This window comes from Pseudorasbora parva, chromosome 18, assembly GCF_024679245.1.
Source record: "Pseudorasbora parva isolate DD20220531a chromosome 18, ASM2467924v1, whole genome shotgun sequence".
Classification (NCBI taxonomy): domain Eukaryota; kingdom Metazoa; phylum Chordata; class Actinopteri; order Cypriniformes; family Gobionidae; genus Pseudorasbora; species Pseudorasbora parva.
The window spans coordinates 21,027,049-21,048,743 of NC_090189.1; the positions used below are offsets into that span (position 1 = coordinate 21,027,049).

Here is a 21,695-nt window from a genome sequence, read left to right on the forward strand (position 1 = left end):
TGATTCTCTTTATTTTGCCTCTCTCTGGCATTCTTTCTCCCACAGTCTCACATCTATGTGTGTGTGTGTGTGTGTGTGTGTGTGTGTGTGTGTGTGTGTGTGTGTGTGTGTTTGTACAGACTAAATGTGTACGTGCTGAAGTGGTCGGTATACTGCCCACAAAAATCTAACTGAGTACGTGAGCCAAACCGATGGGTCAAAAGGTAACCCACACAGTGGGTCATGGGAAGCCACCGTCTTGTTTCTATTCTCATGTTGATAGGGCCTAATACTGATGACCATCAGAGTGACTATTTTTAGACATAATTTGTATTATATCCAAGGACATGCTAACTAAATGCCAATCAGACCTAGGCTTACTCCAATACGATTTTGTAGATATTTTCTATGCTAGAAATGAAATATTGGTAACGCTTTACATTAGGTTTCTTTTTTTTATTATACTGCATTAACTAACAATGAACAAACTATTTTACAGTATTGATTAATCTTTGCTAATGTTAGATAATATTTTCAGTAACATTTATTTTAGTTTAGGGTCTGATTCTCACTATTAACTAGTTATTACCATTATTACCATACATATTACTGATATTGGCTGCTTTTTAGTACTCAGCACATAGGCCTAAAATGGGTTAAAAACAACCTAAGCTGTGTTGAAAATGGGACAAACCCAGCAATTGGGTTGTTTTAACCCAACGGTTTGGTTAAAACTTTGCCCAATGTGCTGTACAGTTTTATTTAGCCCAATTATTGTTTAAAAATTACCATATGGCTGGCTTAAAAAGGAACCCAAAATAAGTTGGAAATTGAAAATTAGACATAATTACTAGAGGCAACAATAATAATCAAAACATCTATTAATAAGCGATTTAATAAATGTTTGTTATTTAATTATTATTAATTAAACTTATTTATAATGTTTGATTATTAAATATATTAATACATAAATGCTAATTTCCAACATATACTGGGTTAATTTTAAGATAGCAATACAGTAATTTTTAACACTATAGTTGAATTAAATAAAACTATCCTGCAGTTTGGGAAACATTTAAACCGGCCACTGGGTTAACGCAACCCAATTGCTGTGTTTGTCCATTTTCAACCCAACTTGGGTTGTTTTTAACCCAACATTTTTTTAGAGCAGAGGTGTCCAAATTTGGTCCTGGAGGGCCACTGTCCTGCAGGTGTGTTTAATTGTTGTAGCAAAACACTGCTAGCCTAGAAATCTAGACGCACCCTAGCGGCAGCAAATCTAACCATCCCCGAGTGTCGTCTAGCAACTCTCAGTAGACTTGTGAGCTGGAAAAACAAAACTCTGGTTAGCCTGCCTAATCGTGTATAGACTAGAGTCAGTGGGCGGTGCTTAACATAATGATGGCAGAGTTGCATGGTTCTTGTAAACAAATAAGCTGGCGAATGGCGGTCTTTCGAATCGGCTTTGGCTGCGAATCTGGAAGACTTGGAGTTATGCTTTTCTTTGAGAAAATAACAAAGAACGGCACTGAAATCATTCTTAAAAAGGGAAGATGTGTTCTGAGTTTCGTATATATATATATATATATATATATATATATATATATATATATATATATATATATATATATATATATATATATATATATATACAGTGAGGACTCGTTTGAATGAACGACTCAATGACTCACTCATTAAGACGGCCACCTGCTGCCACCTACTAGAGGTTAGTTTCATGTTTAAACATACTTTCCAACATTTGTTATTTGTCTGTTCAAAACTACAAATCTCAAAACATTATTTAATGCAGTTGTAATTTTTCAGTGTAAATTATTTTATTTGATTGGTAACAGCCCTTATAGTGTCTTATTTTAATTTAAAGGGGGGGTGAAACACTCAGTTTCAGTCAATCTCATGTCAATCTTGAGTACCTATAGAGTAGTATTGCATCCTTCATATCTCCGAAAAGTCTTTAGTTTTATCATATTTATAAAAGAAATATGGGCTGTACCGAGTCTTTCCGGAAAAAACCGAGCGCCTGGAGGCGTATCGTGTGGGCGGAGCTAAAGAATGACAAGCGCGCAAAGCGGTGACGTCCTCAAGCGTGGAGAAACCCATCTATCTCAGCTAATACAGATAATGATCCACAATCAAATCTGAAGCTGAAATAAATTGAACAGGAGAAATGGCAACATCAGGATGTCCGTCTCTGTGGTATGTACTGTATTTAGGGGCCTTTGTGTGTCTTTACGCGCAGTTTATGAGGACATGATTCGGTTTATGGACTATTGTATGTGACTAGACCTTAGAGGTAGCAAGCAAAACGGTTTTGCACGTCAGAGTCAGAATAGTGTAACGTTATACAGAACAACAATGGAGTAACCGTTAGCGCATTTGAATGACGAAGCACGCGATCGTATCGTTTACTGATGTTTACTCATGCGACGGTAGCCAATAGCAAAGACATTTGAAGTTGATTTACTCACCGGCATCTTCCAAAGCAGGACCGCTCTGTCAAAAACACACTTCTTTGGTATGATTTGGTGAAGTCATGTGACAGCAGTGACCGTGGAAATCCACTTTGCGACGCGACTGAAGCGATGCCTTGAAGCTTCCCGTCATTTCTGCGTTCAAATCGGTTCAAATGCAGCGCTGCCTTCCCGGAATGCTGTGCTGAAGCGTTGAAGTCGCTCGACGTCACCCATAGGAATAAAGTGGAGCGTGGCGCGACATAAGTGTTCACGGACGACTGGATCTGCACCTGAGAGACTGTTTACAGCGTGCATTTCCTCTCTCTCCCTCTAGTCACGCGCGCGCGCACCCTTCCGGGAGAAGAGCCCGTACAGCCCATACAAGGACCTTCCGCTCTATTTAACGTCAAGTAGACCCATACTCGAAAAAAACTCGCCGAAACTTGTGAGAAACCGGAAGGAGTATTTTTAACACAGAAATACTCCATCAAACGTCCAACATTAGTTTTTGAAACTTTGTCTATGTTTAGGATGGGAATCCAAGTCTTTAAAGGTGTAAAAAGCTCAGTATGCATGAAACAGCATTTCACCCCCCCTTTAACAATATAAAATGAAACTGAAGCATAGCCTTTATTTAATAAGATTAAGGGGAAAATTCCCTTTATAAAAGGTAAAAATATCATAAATTTCAAATGATTCAATACATTTTTTTAAATCACAAATATGCATATATTTAAAAAAATGTTTAAAGCTGATTGAACACTGGGGAGAATATTGCTTCAGAATAAATTATATTTACAACGCACACACAGACGAAAAAATAAAAAAATATCGAACTTTTTTCCGGACAAGCTAATTTTTTATTCGGACAACTAAATGAAGGATTTACTTGTCTGAAGGACAAGCACATAAAAATGCCTAATGTCAAGCCCTGCCTCAGTTAGAGCATTGAAGATTGATCGAGGCTGGGTCTTTCTACATGACAATGACCAGAAGCACACAGCCAGGATAACCAAGGAGTGGCTCTGTAAGAATCATATCAAGGTTCGGGCATTGCCTACCCAGTCTCCAGACCTAAACCCAATAGAGAATCTTCGGAGGGAGCTCAAACTCCGTGTTTCTCAGCGACAGGCCAGAAATCTAGAGAAGATCTGTGTGGAGGAGTGGGCCAAAATCCCTCCTGCAGTGTGTGCAAACCTACGAAGGCTACTGTACCATGGGCGTAGATTACGCGGGGGACGCGGGGGACATGTCCCCCTCACTTTTAATAAAATGTATTTTCGTCCCCCGCACTTTTACTGGGTCACACCGATCCTAGTCGACCCGCTCCGAGCGGGATTCGATCCGGCGTTACCCTGCGCGGCGACGGCCAAGTTAACAGGGACACTAAAAACAGCCTTCTCTAACCTCGGTTTATAGCGCGCTTCTTGAGGTCACGGGCAAGTGTATTTACATAGAAACCAATGTGAATACATCAAGATTTAAATTCAGAGACAAAAAATAATCTATGCATGACCTGTAATTTTTTTCGATTCCTAATATAAGGAGGGCGCTCACATAGAAAGTCCAATAGTGGATTCGTAATACCCAGTCACGCTGCTGAAGGAAAACAATCGTTATGAGAGATGAAACGTGACGACGACAATCAGACGATTGCGACAATATATGCTTTATGTGTGTTTTTCAAGTCATCTCGATGTAGGCTACTTATTGACAATAAAGTAGGCTATCATGTGATTAATGTTTAGTATCTTCTGCTCACCAAGGCTGCATTTATGTAATGAAAAATAGTTAAAAAAGTAATATTTTGAAACATTATTACAAATTAAAACAGTTTTTTTCCTATGTGAATATATAGTAATTTATTCCTGTGATCAAAGCTGTATTTATCATCATTACTCCAGTCTTCAGTGTCACATGATCCTTCACTAATTATTCTCATATGAGGATTTCATAATCAAGAAACATTTATGATTATTATCTGTGTTAAAAACAGTTGTGCTGCTTAAAAATGTTGTGGAAACCATGATAGCCTACATGTTCTTTTTCAGGATTCTATAGAATTTTTGAATATAATTTTTTGAATAGAAAGTTCAATGGACAGCATTTATTTGCATTTATTAAATCAATTATTATCTAATTTGTAATATTAAAAATATCACTTGTGATCAATTTAATGCATGTCTGACCAATACAAGTATTAATTTAGCTCTTTTTTTAATTTTACCACAAATGTTTAGATGGTTTCCACAAAAATTAAGCATCACCATGAGCAGCATAAATGATAATAATCATAAATGTGTGTTGATCATCAGATCCTCATATGAGAATGATTAGTGAAGGATCATGTGACACTGAAGACTGGAATAATGATGATAAATTCAGCTTTGATCACAGGAATAAATTACACTTTACTATATCTTCACATAGAGAACAGCATGGTTTACATTAGAATACTTTTTTTTTTTTACATTGCATAAAATCTGTAAAGTCTTAATGCAGAAGTGTTTGTAGTATATAAACCAATCATAAAATTGGCATAAAAAATAGGAGAATAACATTATAGATATTAATTAATGGTTATTGTTCAGCAGTGTTTTTGATATCTTGCCCAATTAAAAGCAAGAGATGCGATAAATTATATTGGTCCAAAAAAAAAATGTCATTACGACATTTCTGTCCCCCTCATTTCTGAAAAGATGGCTACGCCCCTGTACTGTACCAAATATTAACATTGATTTTCTCAGGTGTTCAAACACTTATTTGGAGCTGTATCATTCAAATAACTAGTTAAAACATGTATTTGAAAAAGTGATTTCTGGATTTTTTTTTATATTATGTCTTTCACAGTGGACATGCACCTATGATGACAATTTCAGACCCGTCCATGATTTCCAAGTGGGAGAACTTGCAAAATAGCTGGGTGTTCAAATACTTATTTTCCTATATATATATATATATATATATATATATATATATATATATATATATATATATATATAGGAAATATATATATATATATATATATATATATATATATATATATATATAGGAAATATATATATATATATATATATATATATATATATGAGCTCATCACTGTCACTTTTCACCCCGCCGTCCAATCACAGTGGAGGAGGGGCGGCACAAATACAACACAGACCAACCGCCACATTCTGCTTGTACAACGTCAACAGATGACAACAATAATATGAAACAAAATTATTTAAAACAAGAGCCAGAGCAAATACTTTACATTGAATCTGCAATTTTATATAGAATCAATACAGAAACAAACTACCTGTGAAATTAGTAACACTTCCGCAGATTTTCTGTATTATAACAAGCAAAGAGTCTCAACTGAAGAAAAAAAAAACGCTGCCTGCCAAAACGCTCTCAAGCGCTCACAGCGAGGCGTTTTCAGCAGAGGGACTAGCGTTTTCAGCTGGCTAAAAATGCTTTGATGGTAGCAGCCTTAGTGCCAATTGGGAATCATTTAAATGCCATGGCCTACCTGAGTATTGTTTCTGACCATGTCCATCCCTTTATGACCACCATGTACCCATCCTCTGATGGCTACTTCCAGCAGGATAATACACCATGTCACATAGCTCAAATCATTTCAAATTGGTTTCTTGAACATGACAATGAGTTCACTGTACTAAAATGGCCCCCACAGTAACCAGATCTCAACCCAATAGAGCATCTTTGGGATGTGGTGGAACGGGAGCTTCGTGCCATCAATATGGGCCAACATTTCTAAAGAATGCTTTCAGCTTTTCAGCATTTTTCAGCTGTTAAATCAATGCCAGGTAGAATTAAGGCAGTTGAAGGTGAAAGCGGGTCAAACAGTATTAGTATGGTGTTCCGTAATAATCCTTTTGGTGAGTGTATATATAAACAGATTTTAATGTTTTCATTCAATAAATGGAGTATTTCCTTTTTAATGACATTCTGTAAATCATTTGCTTTAAAATTAAATTTCTGTCTTCATTTTAATTATGTAAATGAAAAAGTTGATTACTTGTCTAACATATCATACACTTACAAGTTATTTTTGAAATGCTACGTTGTTACGAAATGTTACGTTTCATGCTTATATCAAGCATAGAAGTGAGCCAAAACTGACAGGTGCTGTGTTCATATATACACAAAAAAGGGTGCCATTATAATGATGATTTCAGAATGAGACATTTTTGCAGCTTACTTTCCATTAATGAGTTAGGTGGTTCTGTGAGTAAGAAGAAAGCTTTGCATTCTAAACATTGGAGAGTTTTAATGTCTGAGCGACGACAATACTCTTTTAAAATGCAGGAAATGTCTCCTATAAAATAATAGTCCTTTTTGTGCAATACCAAAAAATACTAAATTCTCATGTTCAAATCATGGTGTTATGGTTCCCTCCACTCTCTCACAGTGACTCCCACATAGCCCCGGGGCAAGGTCCTGCAAACGAAACGCTTCAGCAGAGCTAGATTTTTGTTTAGTCTTTGGCAGGACAAAATTTGGCAGGATTCTTTGCTCTAAATAGACATAGTACAGATGGTTTAACATATACACACATAACGACTGACATATTTACCTAAGGACAGTGATGCTAATAGCGGCCCACACACTACGCAGCTTATTTTAAGTGTGTTAATTATCTCTGTCCTGCCAATGAATCAGGACAAACAACAGGCCACCCACGTCAATTGCAACAGAGCTATTTGCCTTTATTTCAAAGTGACTGGTAATCTAAATGTAGAGCTCATGACAGTCAAAACCTTTAGGAACACATTTACCCTTTGAGTGTTTTGCATCACAGCTATAATTTAAGTGCTCCAATCAACCTGAATTCAGTTCACCTTATGATTTGTATGGAATCTTATTTCTACTGTATATCTAACCATGTGATTTCGTAACTTGCTTTATTTCTGTAATTGTGCATGCTTTAAATCTTGCAAAAAATCTATATAATCGTGACTTAATAACTCTCATGACAGTGTCATTTAATATCATTAGGGCCCAAGCACCGATAGTGTGAGGAACTAGAATCGATAGATTTATTATTACATATTTTTTTAATAAATGCAAAATAAAATAAGTTGTTTTTAATAAAATCTACTGTCTTGTTCAAACCAAGTGACAGTCAATTAAAAAAAGTGCTTCTGGGAATTTCAGGCACTGATAGTTTGACAGTTTCTTTCAGACTGAATTATTTGGTTAAATCTAGCAGTGTTTTATGTAAATAAAGCATTTTAGTAATAACAGAATTCCCTTTATTCATAACAGAAAAGATTAGTATGAATATTTTGGGCAGTGACCCAGGATTAAAAGGCTTGGTGGACTAAATCACAATGCCAAAAGATTTATTCCCAATACAAACAGGTCAGAAGTGCAAGTTCTTAGTCAAAGTAAATTATATTTTAATACATCATCTTCAGAATCATCATGAATTTATTTTGAATTCGGAATCTCTACTCTCCTAATCTTCATAGTCACTGATTTGATTTGAACAAGCGTGCCATTTTTGGTCCAGGTATCCCAGTGGATATGTGACTGGGTGGAGAGGTCTTGGTCCAGTGGTGAGCCATTCAGATTTGCCTTGCCACACTGGTTAAACCACCATCCAGTGTTGTTCTGGTTCTCACTGCAGCTCTCAACAGCTTTATCAGCAAATGTGCAGAATGGAGAACAACCATCGTTGTCAATGTCAGAGGTACTGAAAGGGGCCGTATCTTGATTCTGCTCTTGGTCATACCCTCGAAAAGCATCACCTTCAGCGAGAGAAAGAGAAACACATTACATATTTAATCCTTGACCTTTACCTAGTTTGCTGTTCCCGGTGAAAAATGACCAGACTTTTAAATTGCTTATTTCTTTAGTATTATCGCTAAATATTAGACTCAATGTTTTTGTCAACTTGTTTTATTTTATCTTCTTTTTGGAACTGATTGATCAAAGACCTCATTGATTTAAGCTTGAAACAATAGTTTTCCAGTGTAAAACCTTTTGTGAAATGGAAAAGTACCATGGATGTTAAATGTTTTTCATGGAACCATCAATGCCAATAAAGAACCTTAATCTTTAAGAGTAAATATAAAAAGGAACAAAGAGAATTAAAGGTGCATTTAACTCCACTTTTAGACTGGCTGCATCCAAAATGACATAATTCCCTGTACAGTATTAGGCGAAAAAACAGCATGTGACAGCTTTATCAAGGTTTCTTAATTCACAAAAGAGGTACTCAGATGACCTACTTCTTTCGAGATTCTAAAGTGTGCATATACAATGGACATTTTACTATCCCATGAAGCCACAGGAGAAGATGGCATGGAACTGATGCAACTGACATTGGTTGATCACATGGCGAATGTAGTACGTCCAGATTGTATTCATACTACATATGCATAATATAGTAGAACATACTTCTTTAGCGGTCGTGAAGTAATTACTTGTTCAAAATAACTCGAGAGAATGTGATTTCAGTATGATTTCCAGATTGCACAACTCTTCTGCAGGGTTTTGTGTACATTATTTGCATTTTCTGTGGACATTTCTTTTAATGGGAATAATAATTGCAAGTGGCTGACCTGCACTACCAGCATATCTGCCAAGGTGTATTCTGAAGAATTTGGTTTCATCTTCGAGCCAGAAATTGTCGTATGAAGCATAGGCCGTGGAATCATCTTGCGAGATCAGGGACACATGCAGCTGGAAACGTGTGTTCCTCTGACTCACAATATTGAAGATCTTCCTCAAGCCCAACCAGTGTTCACCTTTAGAGACATATAAAGTCAATGCTTGTTAATTCATCCATTGATTTACAAATTAAAGGGATACTTCACTGCCTTTTCATATTAAACTATGTTATTCCCTTAACTTAAACGAGTTGATACATACCTCTCTCGTCTCAGTGCGTGCACTTAATCTTTGACACGCAGTGACGATCTGATAGCATTTAGCTTAGCTCCCTAAACCCAGTTCATTCACTATGGAACCAAACAGAGATCAAGTTAGAAGTACCAAACACCTAGCCAGACAAGCCAGACCCACATCAAGATGTTTGGTCTGGAAACTCACCATAGACAGGGCTCAATCCGAGGGCCGGGATAAACGGTTGTCTTTCAAACTCCCTCTGCACGCGATAGGATAGCACTACACCAACCGGAGCAACGACGGTGAAGGGGAGCTCGCTGACTGATTAAACATTCACCGTATCCGGTCGGCTAAACTCCGAACACATCTTCCCTTTTTAAGAATGACTTCAGTGCTGCTCTTTGTTCTTTTCTCAGAGGAAAGCTTAACTCCAAGTCTTCCGGAGGCGCGGGCAGAGCTGATTCGAAAGACCGCCGCCGTTCGCCAGTTTCTGTGTTACTAGAAGCACGCAAACGCAACTCGGCCGTCATTATGGCCCCGCCTGCCGACTCTATACACGATGTGATTGGGCCGTCCAGATTCTGAGGAATACAGCTCAGATAGGAATTGAGAGTTGTTTGACCACTTGCGGGCAAATTAAATTTGCTGCCGCTAGGGTGCGTCTAGATTTCTAGGCTACCAAACACCTCCACGTTTCCCCTATTTAAATACAGTTACACGAGTAGTTGAACGATCAAGTATGGTGACAAAATAAAACATGGCGCGTTTCTAATCGGATTAAAAAGGAGAACTATAATGTATGGCGGAATAGCACTTCTGAGAGTACTTCGGCTCGGCGCAGTAAAAAGTCCTGGCCGAAACATCTTCCCTCACATCTCCCTATTGACAGAAATGAGAGAGTGAGGGGGAGGTGTGAGGAAAGATGTTTCGGCTGGGACTTTTTACTGCGCCGAGCCAAAGTACTCTCAGAAGTGCTAATCCGCCATACATTATAGTTCTCCTTTTTAATCCGATTAGAGAAGTACCGCATTTTATTTTGTCACCATACTTGATCATTCAACTATTCGTGTAACTGTATTTAAATAGGGAAAAGATGGAGGTGTTTGGTACTTCTAACTTGATCTCTGTTTGGTGCCATAGTGAATGAACTGGGCTTAGTGGTCTAAGCTAAATGCTATCAGATCGTCACCGCGCGTCAGAGAGATTAAGTGCACGCACTGAGACGAGAGAGGTATGTATCAACTCGTTTTAGTTAAGGGAATAACAAACATAGTTTAATATGAAAAAGTGGTGAAGTAACCCTTTAACTGACTTACTGTACCTGGTAAGTGTCCAAATCCGTCCAAGTACTGTGACCACATCCGTTTGAAGTCAGTGAGACCATCGGTCCGTCTCTGGATTACTGTCCATCCGCCTTCCATGTAATCCATCTCACAGAACACCTGCTAGGACAGTGAAAGACCATTTATTCATCATGTGTAAACCAAAAACCATGTTTGATTTGCTTTTAGATTAAAATAACTGTGGTTGGAAATTTTTAAACAACACTAAAAGGAGGTACTTTCCTCAAATGACACATCTGTGTTTTCTGGCTGAATAATATAAATTCCACTAGGGATTTTTGGAGACACGACACCTAGTGTTTCTTTGATATCACTACAGTCTTTCCCTGAAAGGGAAAGGGAATTCATTATGAGGATGTGCAAATGATAAATATTTCGCTGAAAGTTTGACAGAATGTTAATCATCTTACCGTGGGACTCCATGGGCTTCACGGAAAAGATGTCACTGTTGCTTCTCTGCACATCTGAACTGAGCGTGTTTACTTTGGCCATGAGCTCCATTATCTAAAAAAAGAAGAAATCAAAGCAATATGTTTAAGAATACGAAGAGGATATACAGTTTGGAGATTTTATAATACCTGGCTTGAGAGAAATTCCAAAGCCTTCTGCTGTTCATCAATGAGATCTCTGATCAGCTTCCTGGTGTTTCTTGTATATGACACCATGGTATGCTGGAGGTTACCTAAGATACACAAACTGCATAGATGTCTGTGCCGCAATGAGTGTATAGAAAGTGAGAAATCAAAGGGCTTACAAAGCACGGCAGGATTACATTTAAAGACTGAAATATAACACAATGTATGCACATTTTTTTAATTTATTTAAATGAAACACCTACTGCACAAGGAATGTTTTTCATCACGCATTAGCTTTGCAGTCATTTCACATGGCATAGTGCACTTGTCTTTGTCTGTCTCTCTGTGATAATATTCTTTTTGACCTTGAAGAGAGACGTACTCAGACTCAGATAATATAGCAGGTTCATTGCGATGAGTAGCGCTGGTATTCTGTTAAGACAAACAAAATATACCACACATTATAACATTTTCAAAAGATGTGCATCATAAAAAATATTATTTTGCAGTAATAATAATTTGTACAATATGTGAAACAAAACCTAAGTCATAAGTCACACAGGTTGTGGCAATAGCCAACAATACATTGTATGGGTCAAAATTATCGATATTATCAATATAATTATCGATCAATATTTTTCTTTTATGCTAAAAATCATTAGGATATTAAGTAAAGTAATGTTCCATGAAGGTATTTTGTAAATGTCCTACTATATATATATATATATATATATATATATATATATATATATATATATATATATATATATATATATATATATATATATATATATATATATATATATATTAGTAGTTTGCTAATGTGATTTTATCAATGTTTAGATTTGTTTGCACCCCAAGATTCCAGATTTTCAAATAGTTGTATCTCAGCAAAATATTTTCCTTTCTTAACAATAAAAAGTACCCCTATGACTGGTTTTGTGGTACAGGTTTTAGATATATTTGCTAAAATATTAAGCATTATTATTATAAGTATTATAATTATTATTATTACATCGAAAAGAAATAAATGACCAGTTATGTAAGTACCATATGTTGTTGTATGTTCATGTATTTTATTATAAAAAAAACTGAAACATTACACATTCTAGCAAATAAGTATCCCATTTAATGACAAGTTAAATAAATACTTTAAGTTTTAAAGATAATGTTCTACATTAATTATAGCTGACATAATGGAAATGTTTCCTACACTCACCACAATTGATGATGCAAGAAGATTCAGAAATAAAATAACCCAGATCATTTTGGTCTTTGTGGCAGTCCCAGATGTGCAAATGTGAAGATGTGCACCTTCCAATGAGACGGCATTTGTCTCAAGTATTGTCCTGTGCATGGGCTGGACAGCCTCTTTACTTCAGACACACACAAAAAAGGAGGAAAAAAGAAAGAAAAAGGAAAAAGAAAAAAAACTCACAAAAAGACGAACAGCTGTTCTCACCTCAACAAAAAGTGTCCGAGACCAATTCTATTTCATTTCTAAAGTACTGTTGCTTTATTGAACTTTGACAACATCCTGTATTGACTATGAAAACCAGATGCTGAAATGTGACACTTGTTTCTGCTGAGGGAATCAGCAGGATCCAGAGCAGCATACGCAAATGCATTCCTTCAGAAACACTGAGATCCTGGAAATGACAGAATGAAAACACACTTTGGTAGGCTATATTATCCTGAAAACACTTGGATTGGCAAAATATATTTTTCTTTATGCAACTTGTGCTGACTCCTGTTGCTCAACTGGAAATGATGGCACTAGCAAAGCCAAGGCGATTGGTTTGATTCCCATCGTGTGATTTTCACTGTACTCTTGGCATATGCAGAAATTCTTGGTCATGGTCAGAAGGGTTTTAATGTCTTTCAGTCAGTGCCCTTCAAGGAACACATCTGTTGGGCATTAGGCGGTTCTGTCGAGTATGCAATACTGTATAGACCTATATTAAGCATTGGAGGACTAAAACCCATATACTGCCTGTGACTGAAAGTCATTTAGAATAGATTTATCTAACTTTGTGTATTGCTAGCTAATTCAGTTCAATTCACATTTATTTGTATAGTGCTTTTTCACAATAGCCTATATCGTTTCAAAGCAGCTAAGTGAAGCTCCTAAAGGTAATGAAACACAGGGCACATTTTTGAGCAATGTTCCCACCCAGCAAGCAACAGCCATCATTTCACCATCTCATTTAACTATAGACCCGATATAGTCCGGCTGTGGGTAACCCACTTTTAGCCGAAATAACCTTGAATTTGGTTAAATGTTGTTTTTGCCTTAATAAATGGTGAGATGTATGATATTCCATTGAAGGGGGGATTCTGAAATCAAATGCCGCTTCAATGTACCTATATATATCCTAATTAAATTCGTAATCAAAATCATAATATTTATCTTCCTATATTATTACAATGATTCTTTCCAGTTATGTTTTTACTTAATCAATAGTCTTTTATTTAATTTATTATATTTTATTCATTTTATATTTCCTTTTACTGAAACACTAAAGAGTCAAGAATATTGCCTGTACTATTGTCTGTACCTCTCACTGAGAGAAAGCACATATTATCAGTGAGTTTTGGGGAACATTCTAGTGAGAATTGGAGCTCGATCAACCCCAACCTTGGAGAGACTGTGTATCTTTGTATGTGCGCAATATTCTGTGTTACAGATCAGTCTTGGAGGTGGATTACGGGCATCCTAAAGATGGGGTGGACTTGTTTTTCTGGACAAGCTGGCGCCTGCTCCAGATCTGGAAGGTCACTATGGGCCTAATTCGAGGGTGAAAGTGTCAACAAGGGACACGTGTATGGACACGTGCACCAGATTAACTGACTATGTGTGGAAAATTACCATGACTGTTCATTTTCTCTAAACCAATCAGAATCATCCAGCTTGTGGTAACAACATGGCTAGACCTTGACAACAGTATAACTGTTGGGGCAATTTAATGTACGACGACAAGACGGGCCTACGGACTCCTTGTAAAGCTTGAAGCTGGCTTCTGCTGAAAACTGGCTTCTGCAAACTATTCTTCAGTAAATGTTTCTTTAATTAATTGTGCTCCTGACGGGTCTTAATTTTTTACTACTGGTCTTGGGTCATAAACTGTTAACCCCTAACACCATCATGTGTGCCAGGGCCCAGGGGTGTCCAATCCTGCTCCTGGAGGGACACTGTCCTGCAGAGTTTAGCTCCAACCCCATAACACATCTGAACCTGCTAATCAAGGTCTTACTAGGCATACAAAAAAACTTCCAGGCAGGTGTGTTGAGGCAAGTTGGAACTAAGCTCTGCAGGACAGTGGCCCTTCAGGTCCTAGTCAGAATGGCTATTTATAGCCCACTGAGTCAAAAGTCAAAACTGTGACCTTTAATTTGGAGTAGAAACAGGGGGAGTGACTTTATTGCATCAGAAGTGTGTCACTTTACACACAGCTGATTGGTCCAATTTCAGTTTGAGATCTCTTATCCAGAACCTAATTGCCCGGGAGCAGGTTAGCCTAGGTTACTAAGGAGATGAACACTGCTAAAAGCAAAACCACTTTAATGGTACCTAAAACCTAGGATTGTCACAAAATAAGCTTCAACATATCTGGCTAGCCAGCTAAACCAGTTTCATGGTATAGGCCCATAAAAATATTATTATTATTAATCATAATAATAATAATTGTTATTATTATTATTATTATTATTATTATTATTATTATTATTATTGGTTGTAGTAGTTTTTCCCTTAACATCATGTAACAATATAATTAGAGAGCTCTATAATTCAATTCTTAGTAACAATTATGATTAGAGAGCGCTCTAATATGATTGCAGAGCTCTCTAATTCCATTACAGAGCTCTGCAATTGAATTAGAGAGCTCTTTAGTGCAATTCTTACAAGTAAGAATTCCAGTTTCATGGTATAGGCCCATAAAAATATTATTATTATTAATCATAATAATAATAATAATTATTATTATTATTATTATTATTATTATTATTATTATTATTATTATTATTGGTTGTAGTAGTTTTTCCCTTAACATCATGTAACAATATAATTAGAGAGCTCTATAATTCAATTCTTAGTAACAATTATGATTAGAGAGCGCTCTAATATGATTGCAGAGCTCTCTAATTCCATTACAGAGCTCTGCAATTGAATTAGAGAGCTCTTTAGTGCAATTCTTACAAGTAAGAATTCCAGTTACAGAGCTCTACAATTGTATTCTTAGTTAAAACCATAACCCCCTTAGACAACTTGGATAGCTATACAGCTATAATTTGTAATTAAAAGATAATATCTAATCACTACATTAATTCACATCTTTATATTCTAAAAAACATATCAACATGCCTGGTAATGATAAAGTTTACCAGACAAAATATAATCACATTTTTGTGTTTAATATGCACTGTAACATGTTTTCAGATGTGTTAGCCTGTATATAGAGGGAATGCACGTGACGTGACCGTCAGCTGAAGCGACTGTGATTATGCCCCACTGAGTGGCAGAAAGACTGAGAGGCAGCATTGGTCTACAGAATGAATGCAGTGAAAACACACAAAACCAGGCCCGGCGCCAGAGGGGGGTAGGGGAGGCTTGTCACCTCGGACCCTATGGACATCGCCGTTCCGAGCTTGAGACGGACTTGATAATAGCGTGTAATTTTCTCGCTAAACCCATAGAAAAAAAATGGACTTAGTGTCCGTGACGTCACTTATAGGATTCCGATAAGCCGTTCTGAAGCTTAAAGCTACACTGTGTAACTTTTTGGTTTACTCTTAGCTAAAAACACTTATTTCTTTCAAAAATATTTGTGCTCATTAATGTATATTTACTTCTTTCAAGTAATAAAGTATTCTCGTAAGTTTATAATATGCCATTGAAAATACATACAGGTGAGGGGTTTGAATGCTCGCCATGTTGCCCCTCCATCTTGAAAGTATATTAGCCAAAGAGGGACATACCCATAAATTCAAGCTTCGCCTTTCGCGTTTTAACACCCGATGGCACCGTGTCAAATGTGAAGAGGGGTTTGCCATGTTAATCTTGGACTAAATCAGCCACTGTAGGAGTTAAAACGAAATCAGAATGGAGAGGAACAGAAACTATTATTCACTGGATAGTCATATACCTTTTCACCACTAGATGGAGGAAAATATCACACAGTGTAGCTTTAAAGTAGGGGCGAGCTGGGCGCTGCCATCTTGTGAGCGAGTCATCGCGTGTCACTCCCGGATAACAGAAAATGGGCAAAAAGGCAGAATGTGGGCAGAGCTGAGGTGACGCAATGACTATAGACGGCAGATAAATGGCCATCCACCTGTAAACATGCCCTTAATTATGCAGAACTTAAAGGCTTTATATAGGGTAAACGAATGAGTTTTTTTAAAAATTCACCCCCCTCACATTTGTCATGAAGGTCAAAATTAGCCTTATAGGCCAAAACCACTATTTGTACCTGGCTGTAAACATGTTTCTTTCTGCTGTAAAATTGAGAATTTTAACATGGGGCTCAATGAGATTCTGCTCCCTTCTGCAGCCTCTCCCTAGTGGCCAGTTGAGGAACTGTAGTTTACATTACTTCCGTATTGGCTTCAAGAGAGATCGCGGGAAGTTGCCGCTTGCTAAAAACGTATCTCTTTACTATGGAATAAAATATTTAAGTGGTAAATAAGTCCATGATTGCAGTGTGTTGCTCTCCTGCATTGTTCAGGGTAGGCTATAAGCTCTAAAACAGTGAGAGATCTCGAGGCAGGCGCAACGCTAAGTTGTGGCAGGCGTAACGCTTATGATGCGAAGTGAGCTCTTATTACAAACAAAAATAGCGGAATAAAATATTTAAGTGGTAAAGAAATCCATGATTGCAATGTCTGTTGCTCTCCTGCATCGTTTTATGTTAAGGAGCTGTAAAAGATCTCGAGGCAGGCGCGACGCTAAAATGACGTCCCGCACGCTCTCATTACAAACAAAAATAGCGCCGTAAAATATAAGTTAACATGGTAAATAAGACCATGACTGCACTGTTGCTCTCCTGGGTCTAGCAGCTGTAAAACTGTGAGAGATTGCGAGTTAGGCGTGACGCTTACCTACAGGTGATGGGATGCACACTCCATTACAGACAATTAAGTGGATTAAAATACATGGTCGGGTTGCAAATAAGTAAAAAAAGGACGATAGCACTACTGTATGTTGCTTTTGTAGCCTACATTAAACACAGCTGTTGAACCGTGAAAAATCTTGAGGCAGCTAGGAGAAATGCATTGGGTTAGTGGTGAATATTGACCTATTGTGCATACCGTAGGCGTAGAGGCTCTCGCATACTGTAGTTTGTGTAAAAACGGCAGAATTGCATATTGTGAAGAAAGAACAGCGTTGTCCTTTCGTTCACACGAATCTACCTGACTGGCAGCTGCCCCCAGCACTGGCAGGTTTTACAGGAGCTGCCTTAAGCAGTGACAGGGTTTGTGGCGGCTGCCTTCAGTCTGGCAGGTTTTTGTGGCAGCTCCCCCTGCCACGCAAAGATTTTACTCCCTCTCCGCCGGGGTTGATGAGTGCCGCTGAGCGCCTGGGTCTCACACATCCGCAACCTGGTTGGACCTGCTTTCATAAACCATGCAACATAAACGGAGTGGACCCGTTTGACATGTTGCCTAGCGCGCTATGCACTCCATTCAATGCCCAACGAGCTTCAAATAAACTCAAGAATTGTGATGTAGAAGTAATATTTGTATTTTAATATTTGTATTTTGTTAAAATGTTGTTAATGTCAGACAGAGTTTTTTTATCAACATGAACATAGATGCATAAACTTCATTGAATTTAAGTGCATTGTAATACAAACGAATGTTTCATTGCTGTAAATTAAATTATTTTAGAATACGACAATTCACCATGATGTCACAACAGTAATAAACTCTCTTCCGGATGGCAAAAGCCGAATTGTTCCAATGGCAACGCTAGTAAATTGCTTGGGATTCAGACATAGTTAACAGGATTATTGAGGGACTGATTAATTAATTCAGGAGATAGCAATAAATGAAATGCCTAGCCTTGCTCCAGTAGATGTAGCACTAGTCTAATACCATACCCAGATAGCATTGTGACATTGATTCAATGTTGAAATTCCATCAGAATCATCATTTTGGTTGAGGTTGAAATTTCAATGCTAAGTAATATTGGATCAATGTTGAAAATTCAATGCTAAAACAATACTGGACCAATGTTGAAAATTCACTGCTAAATAATATTGGATCAGTGTGTTGAAAAGACAAACATTGAATCAATGCTGATGTTTGGTCAGCTTAATTCTCCACCGGTGAGGCTTACGGTCAATCTATCTGTCACATTATTCAACATGTTAAGGCAAGTCCAAATCGATTGGGTACATTTCTGTGAATGTGAGCACATTTATTATCCTCAAAGGATATGCTGAGTACACCAACGAGTATGTGGATTCACAACGAATACATAAATGTAAATTTTGTAATTGTAAGCCTTTCTTTAACCTTTTTCTGGAAGAGTTAAAATTGTATGCGTGTTTGATTTCTGACTCTTCCAATAAGAAAGCTGTAAAAACTATGAATCTTTTTAAAAGTTATATTATTTTCCTGCTTACTGGCATGTAATGTTGTCATTCTGTTTCATGTTATTATAATAAAAAATGTAAAAAAAAAAAATTCTACCATAAATTTAGTCTATCAGTTTTAAATAAATAAAAATGTAGGCTATTATTATTATTTAAATCATGTAGAATGTACATGCATTACATTATTTATCTAAAGAATGCACGGTTAATAAAGAATTTAAAATATTTGTCCCTATCGAATGCGCCACAATCCAATCCAGTAGGTGGCGGTAATGCACCTTCAAGACAACCACCAATCAGATCAAAGCAAGCGCAGCTGAACAGACTTCAATCGCGAAAATGAGACACAGGACAACGACCGTCTTTTTAAGAGGTAAGTGGCCTACAAAAATATATTTATAAAATTCATCTCAATTTTAATTTAGTGTTTTTATTCATCTGTATGTTTTACAACGTGTGTGCTTCTCCTGAGCGAGTCAGAGTGAACTGCAATGTTAATAATAGTCACATGAACGCCCTCGTAAGTTACACAACCAATGGCCAGGATAATCTTAATACATTGAGTTTCAGTTTGTTTTTCACCAAACCATATCATATTTGTATTCATTTTTTTTTCTTAAGATTGGCATATACACTGTGAATTGCGTGTGAATTCTGACTCGTGATACTCTCTTTTTTCTTTTCTTTTTTTTTTTTTTTGTCGTGCGTCGTTTGTTGTGAGGTGTTCATCTATTTTATGAGAGGATTTTAGTATTAAGATGATTCATCTGTGCGTGCAATGAGTAAAATGTGCATTTGGTTCTGCACATGCATTCATTGACTTGAGTCGATCCTATTTGATTCATTTGGATTTTGAGACCATATACGATCAAATCACAAGTCAACGAATGCATGCGTGGCGCGGGTCCACAAACTTATCTTACTCGTTGCACACACAGATGAATAATTTTGAATCATCCTATATTCGTCCAGTGTATAAAAAAGAGGCGATCGAATGGTTAGATGAATTTCTGGCTTGTCAGTGATTCTGTTCGCCACTCGTGAGAGTATCTCACAGCTGAAGCAGAACTAGAACTGATTGACCTGTTAGCTCGGTGAGGGGAAATACAATCAGCTCAGCTCTGCTTCAGCTGTGAGATATCATCACCACAACAGATCACAATTACATCATTACAGTTTAATCTTTAATGCAGCAAGAAAAAAGAAAAGAGTGAGATCTTTAAGTTCTGTAGGCAGCGATATCAAACTACAGAAATGCAGCAAACTGTTGTGCCTCCAGTTCGTGTTGTAAATGGAAAAAAAATCTCTTGCAAACCACCATGTAGCCTATACAGCTCCTCTTTTATTACTTAATTTAGCTATTTGGTCATTCATTTACTTGTTTCATTTTCACACTTTATTTATCTACTATTAAATACAATAATATTATTAGATAAAACACCGGATATATTCACTTTGCTTTTTCATTCATTCATTGTGTGTCTGAGGATCCTTTAAAGTCTATACTAAAATGCATTAAATAGTCCTGAATTTAATGTTACCGTGTTTTAACTGGGATATCAAGATTTTGATAAAATTTCAAGTTTCACTTCATTTTGTAGTAGGCTATATTTGTAATGTATAATTAATCACATATCCAAATATTTACTTACTTCTTGTTGTTTTAGATGCCGTGAATGCTGATAAAAAGAGGCATCAGAGTTTATCTTTGCTGGGACGGTGCAAAACTGGCTCCCTTACGCCCCTGAAAGGCTTCGGGGCATTGCTCATGGTGGAAACCCCTGAGTTTGGAGTATTTTATTCTTTCTTCTACCTTCTTTCTTTCAGTAGTACTGTGTCATTTCTGTATTTATTGGCAAGTTTACATTTGTATTTACTTCCATTTTGCAGATGCAATTTGTCATGTTTTTCCAGGCTCTTCTCATTTGTGTCATAAATTCAGATGTAATTGTTTTAAGTCAATGTGAGATTTCTTGTTGTAACTGTGGGGGCATAAATAAAGACATTTGCATGTAAACTGAAGGATGCCGTTTACTTTGAGTGACTTTTTGATGCAAAATCATATCGATTGCAGCCACACATGGTGTCTGATTAAAATGAATAAAATAAAGAGACAAATTAACTGGCATAGAATCCTGCTGTACATAAAGCAAGATTGATCTATTTTTCATTGTTGAAATAACATTATTTCACGGTGCAAACCTGATGAAAAAACAATGTTATATTTCAATATTGATTTAATGATATTTTGATTGATGCATTAACATTGATTCAACGTTGATTCGCTTAAATAAGTGGTTTAAGTTTAGTTGAAAAACTATTGATTTTAAGCCCATCTTGATCTATTTTTCATCATTGAAATAACATTATTTCAGGGTGCAAACCTGATGAAAAATCAATGATAAATCTCAACATTGATTCAATTATATTTTAGTTGATGCATTAACATTGATTCAACGCTGATTCACTGTTTGTCTGCTATCTGGGTAATTTTTAAATGAGCCTCAGCCTACATTGAGTAGTTATTTTAGTGACTGTTGCTGTTTGACTTACAATATGTTAGGCTATCGTAGATGGTCTATTTCCCTGTTATCCAACTAAAAAAGGCTATGATGGTTTTCTGTTGCTCGGAGTCGGATAAGATGGCACAGACGTGAGCTTCTGAGGGTCAAAAGGAAAGGATAGCGTGCTGAAGACTAGCGCTACTCGCTAACGTTAGGCATTCACTCAAACTTAACTTGCGGTGATGATGAAACTAATGTGGTACATGCATCAATCATCCATCAGCCTACAACTATGTTTTGCTTTTCCCATTTCTTCCATTCACATTCAATAAGTAGCCTACATGACATTAGAAGTTCGGTCTCT

The 21,695-nt window shown here is 36.9% G+C and overlaps 1 protein-coding gene across 1 annotated transcript; it reads right to left on the reverse strand.

Moving 5' to 3' along the window:
* Positions 1-7,528: 7,528 nt before the first annotated feature.
* Positions 7,529-12,808, reverse strand: angptl5 (angiopoietin-like 5). The gene is made up of 8 exons (XM_067423275.1): positions 12,449-12,808; positions 11,493-11,661; positions 11,233-11,336; positions 11,065-11,158; positions 10,876-10,980; positions 10,633-10,752; positions 9,026-9,211; positions 7,529-8,209 (listed from the first exon to the last, which is right to left on the reverse strand). The coding sequence occupies exons 1-8, from the start codon at positions 12,584-12,586 to the stop codon at positions 7,890-7,892; spliced, it is 1,236 nt and encodes a 411-aa protein (XP_067279376.1). The 5' UTR covers positions 12,587-12,808; the 3' UTR covers positions 7,529-7,889.
* Positions 12,809-21,695: the final 8,887 nt, after the last annotated feature.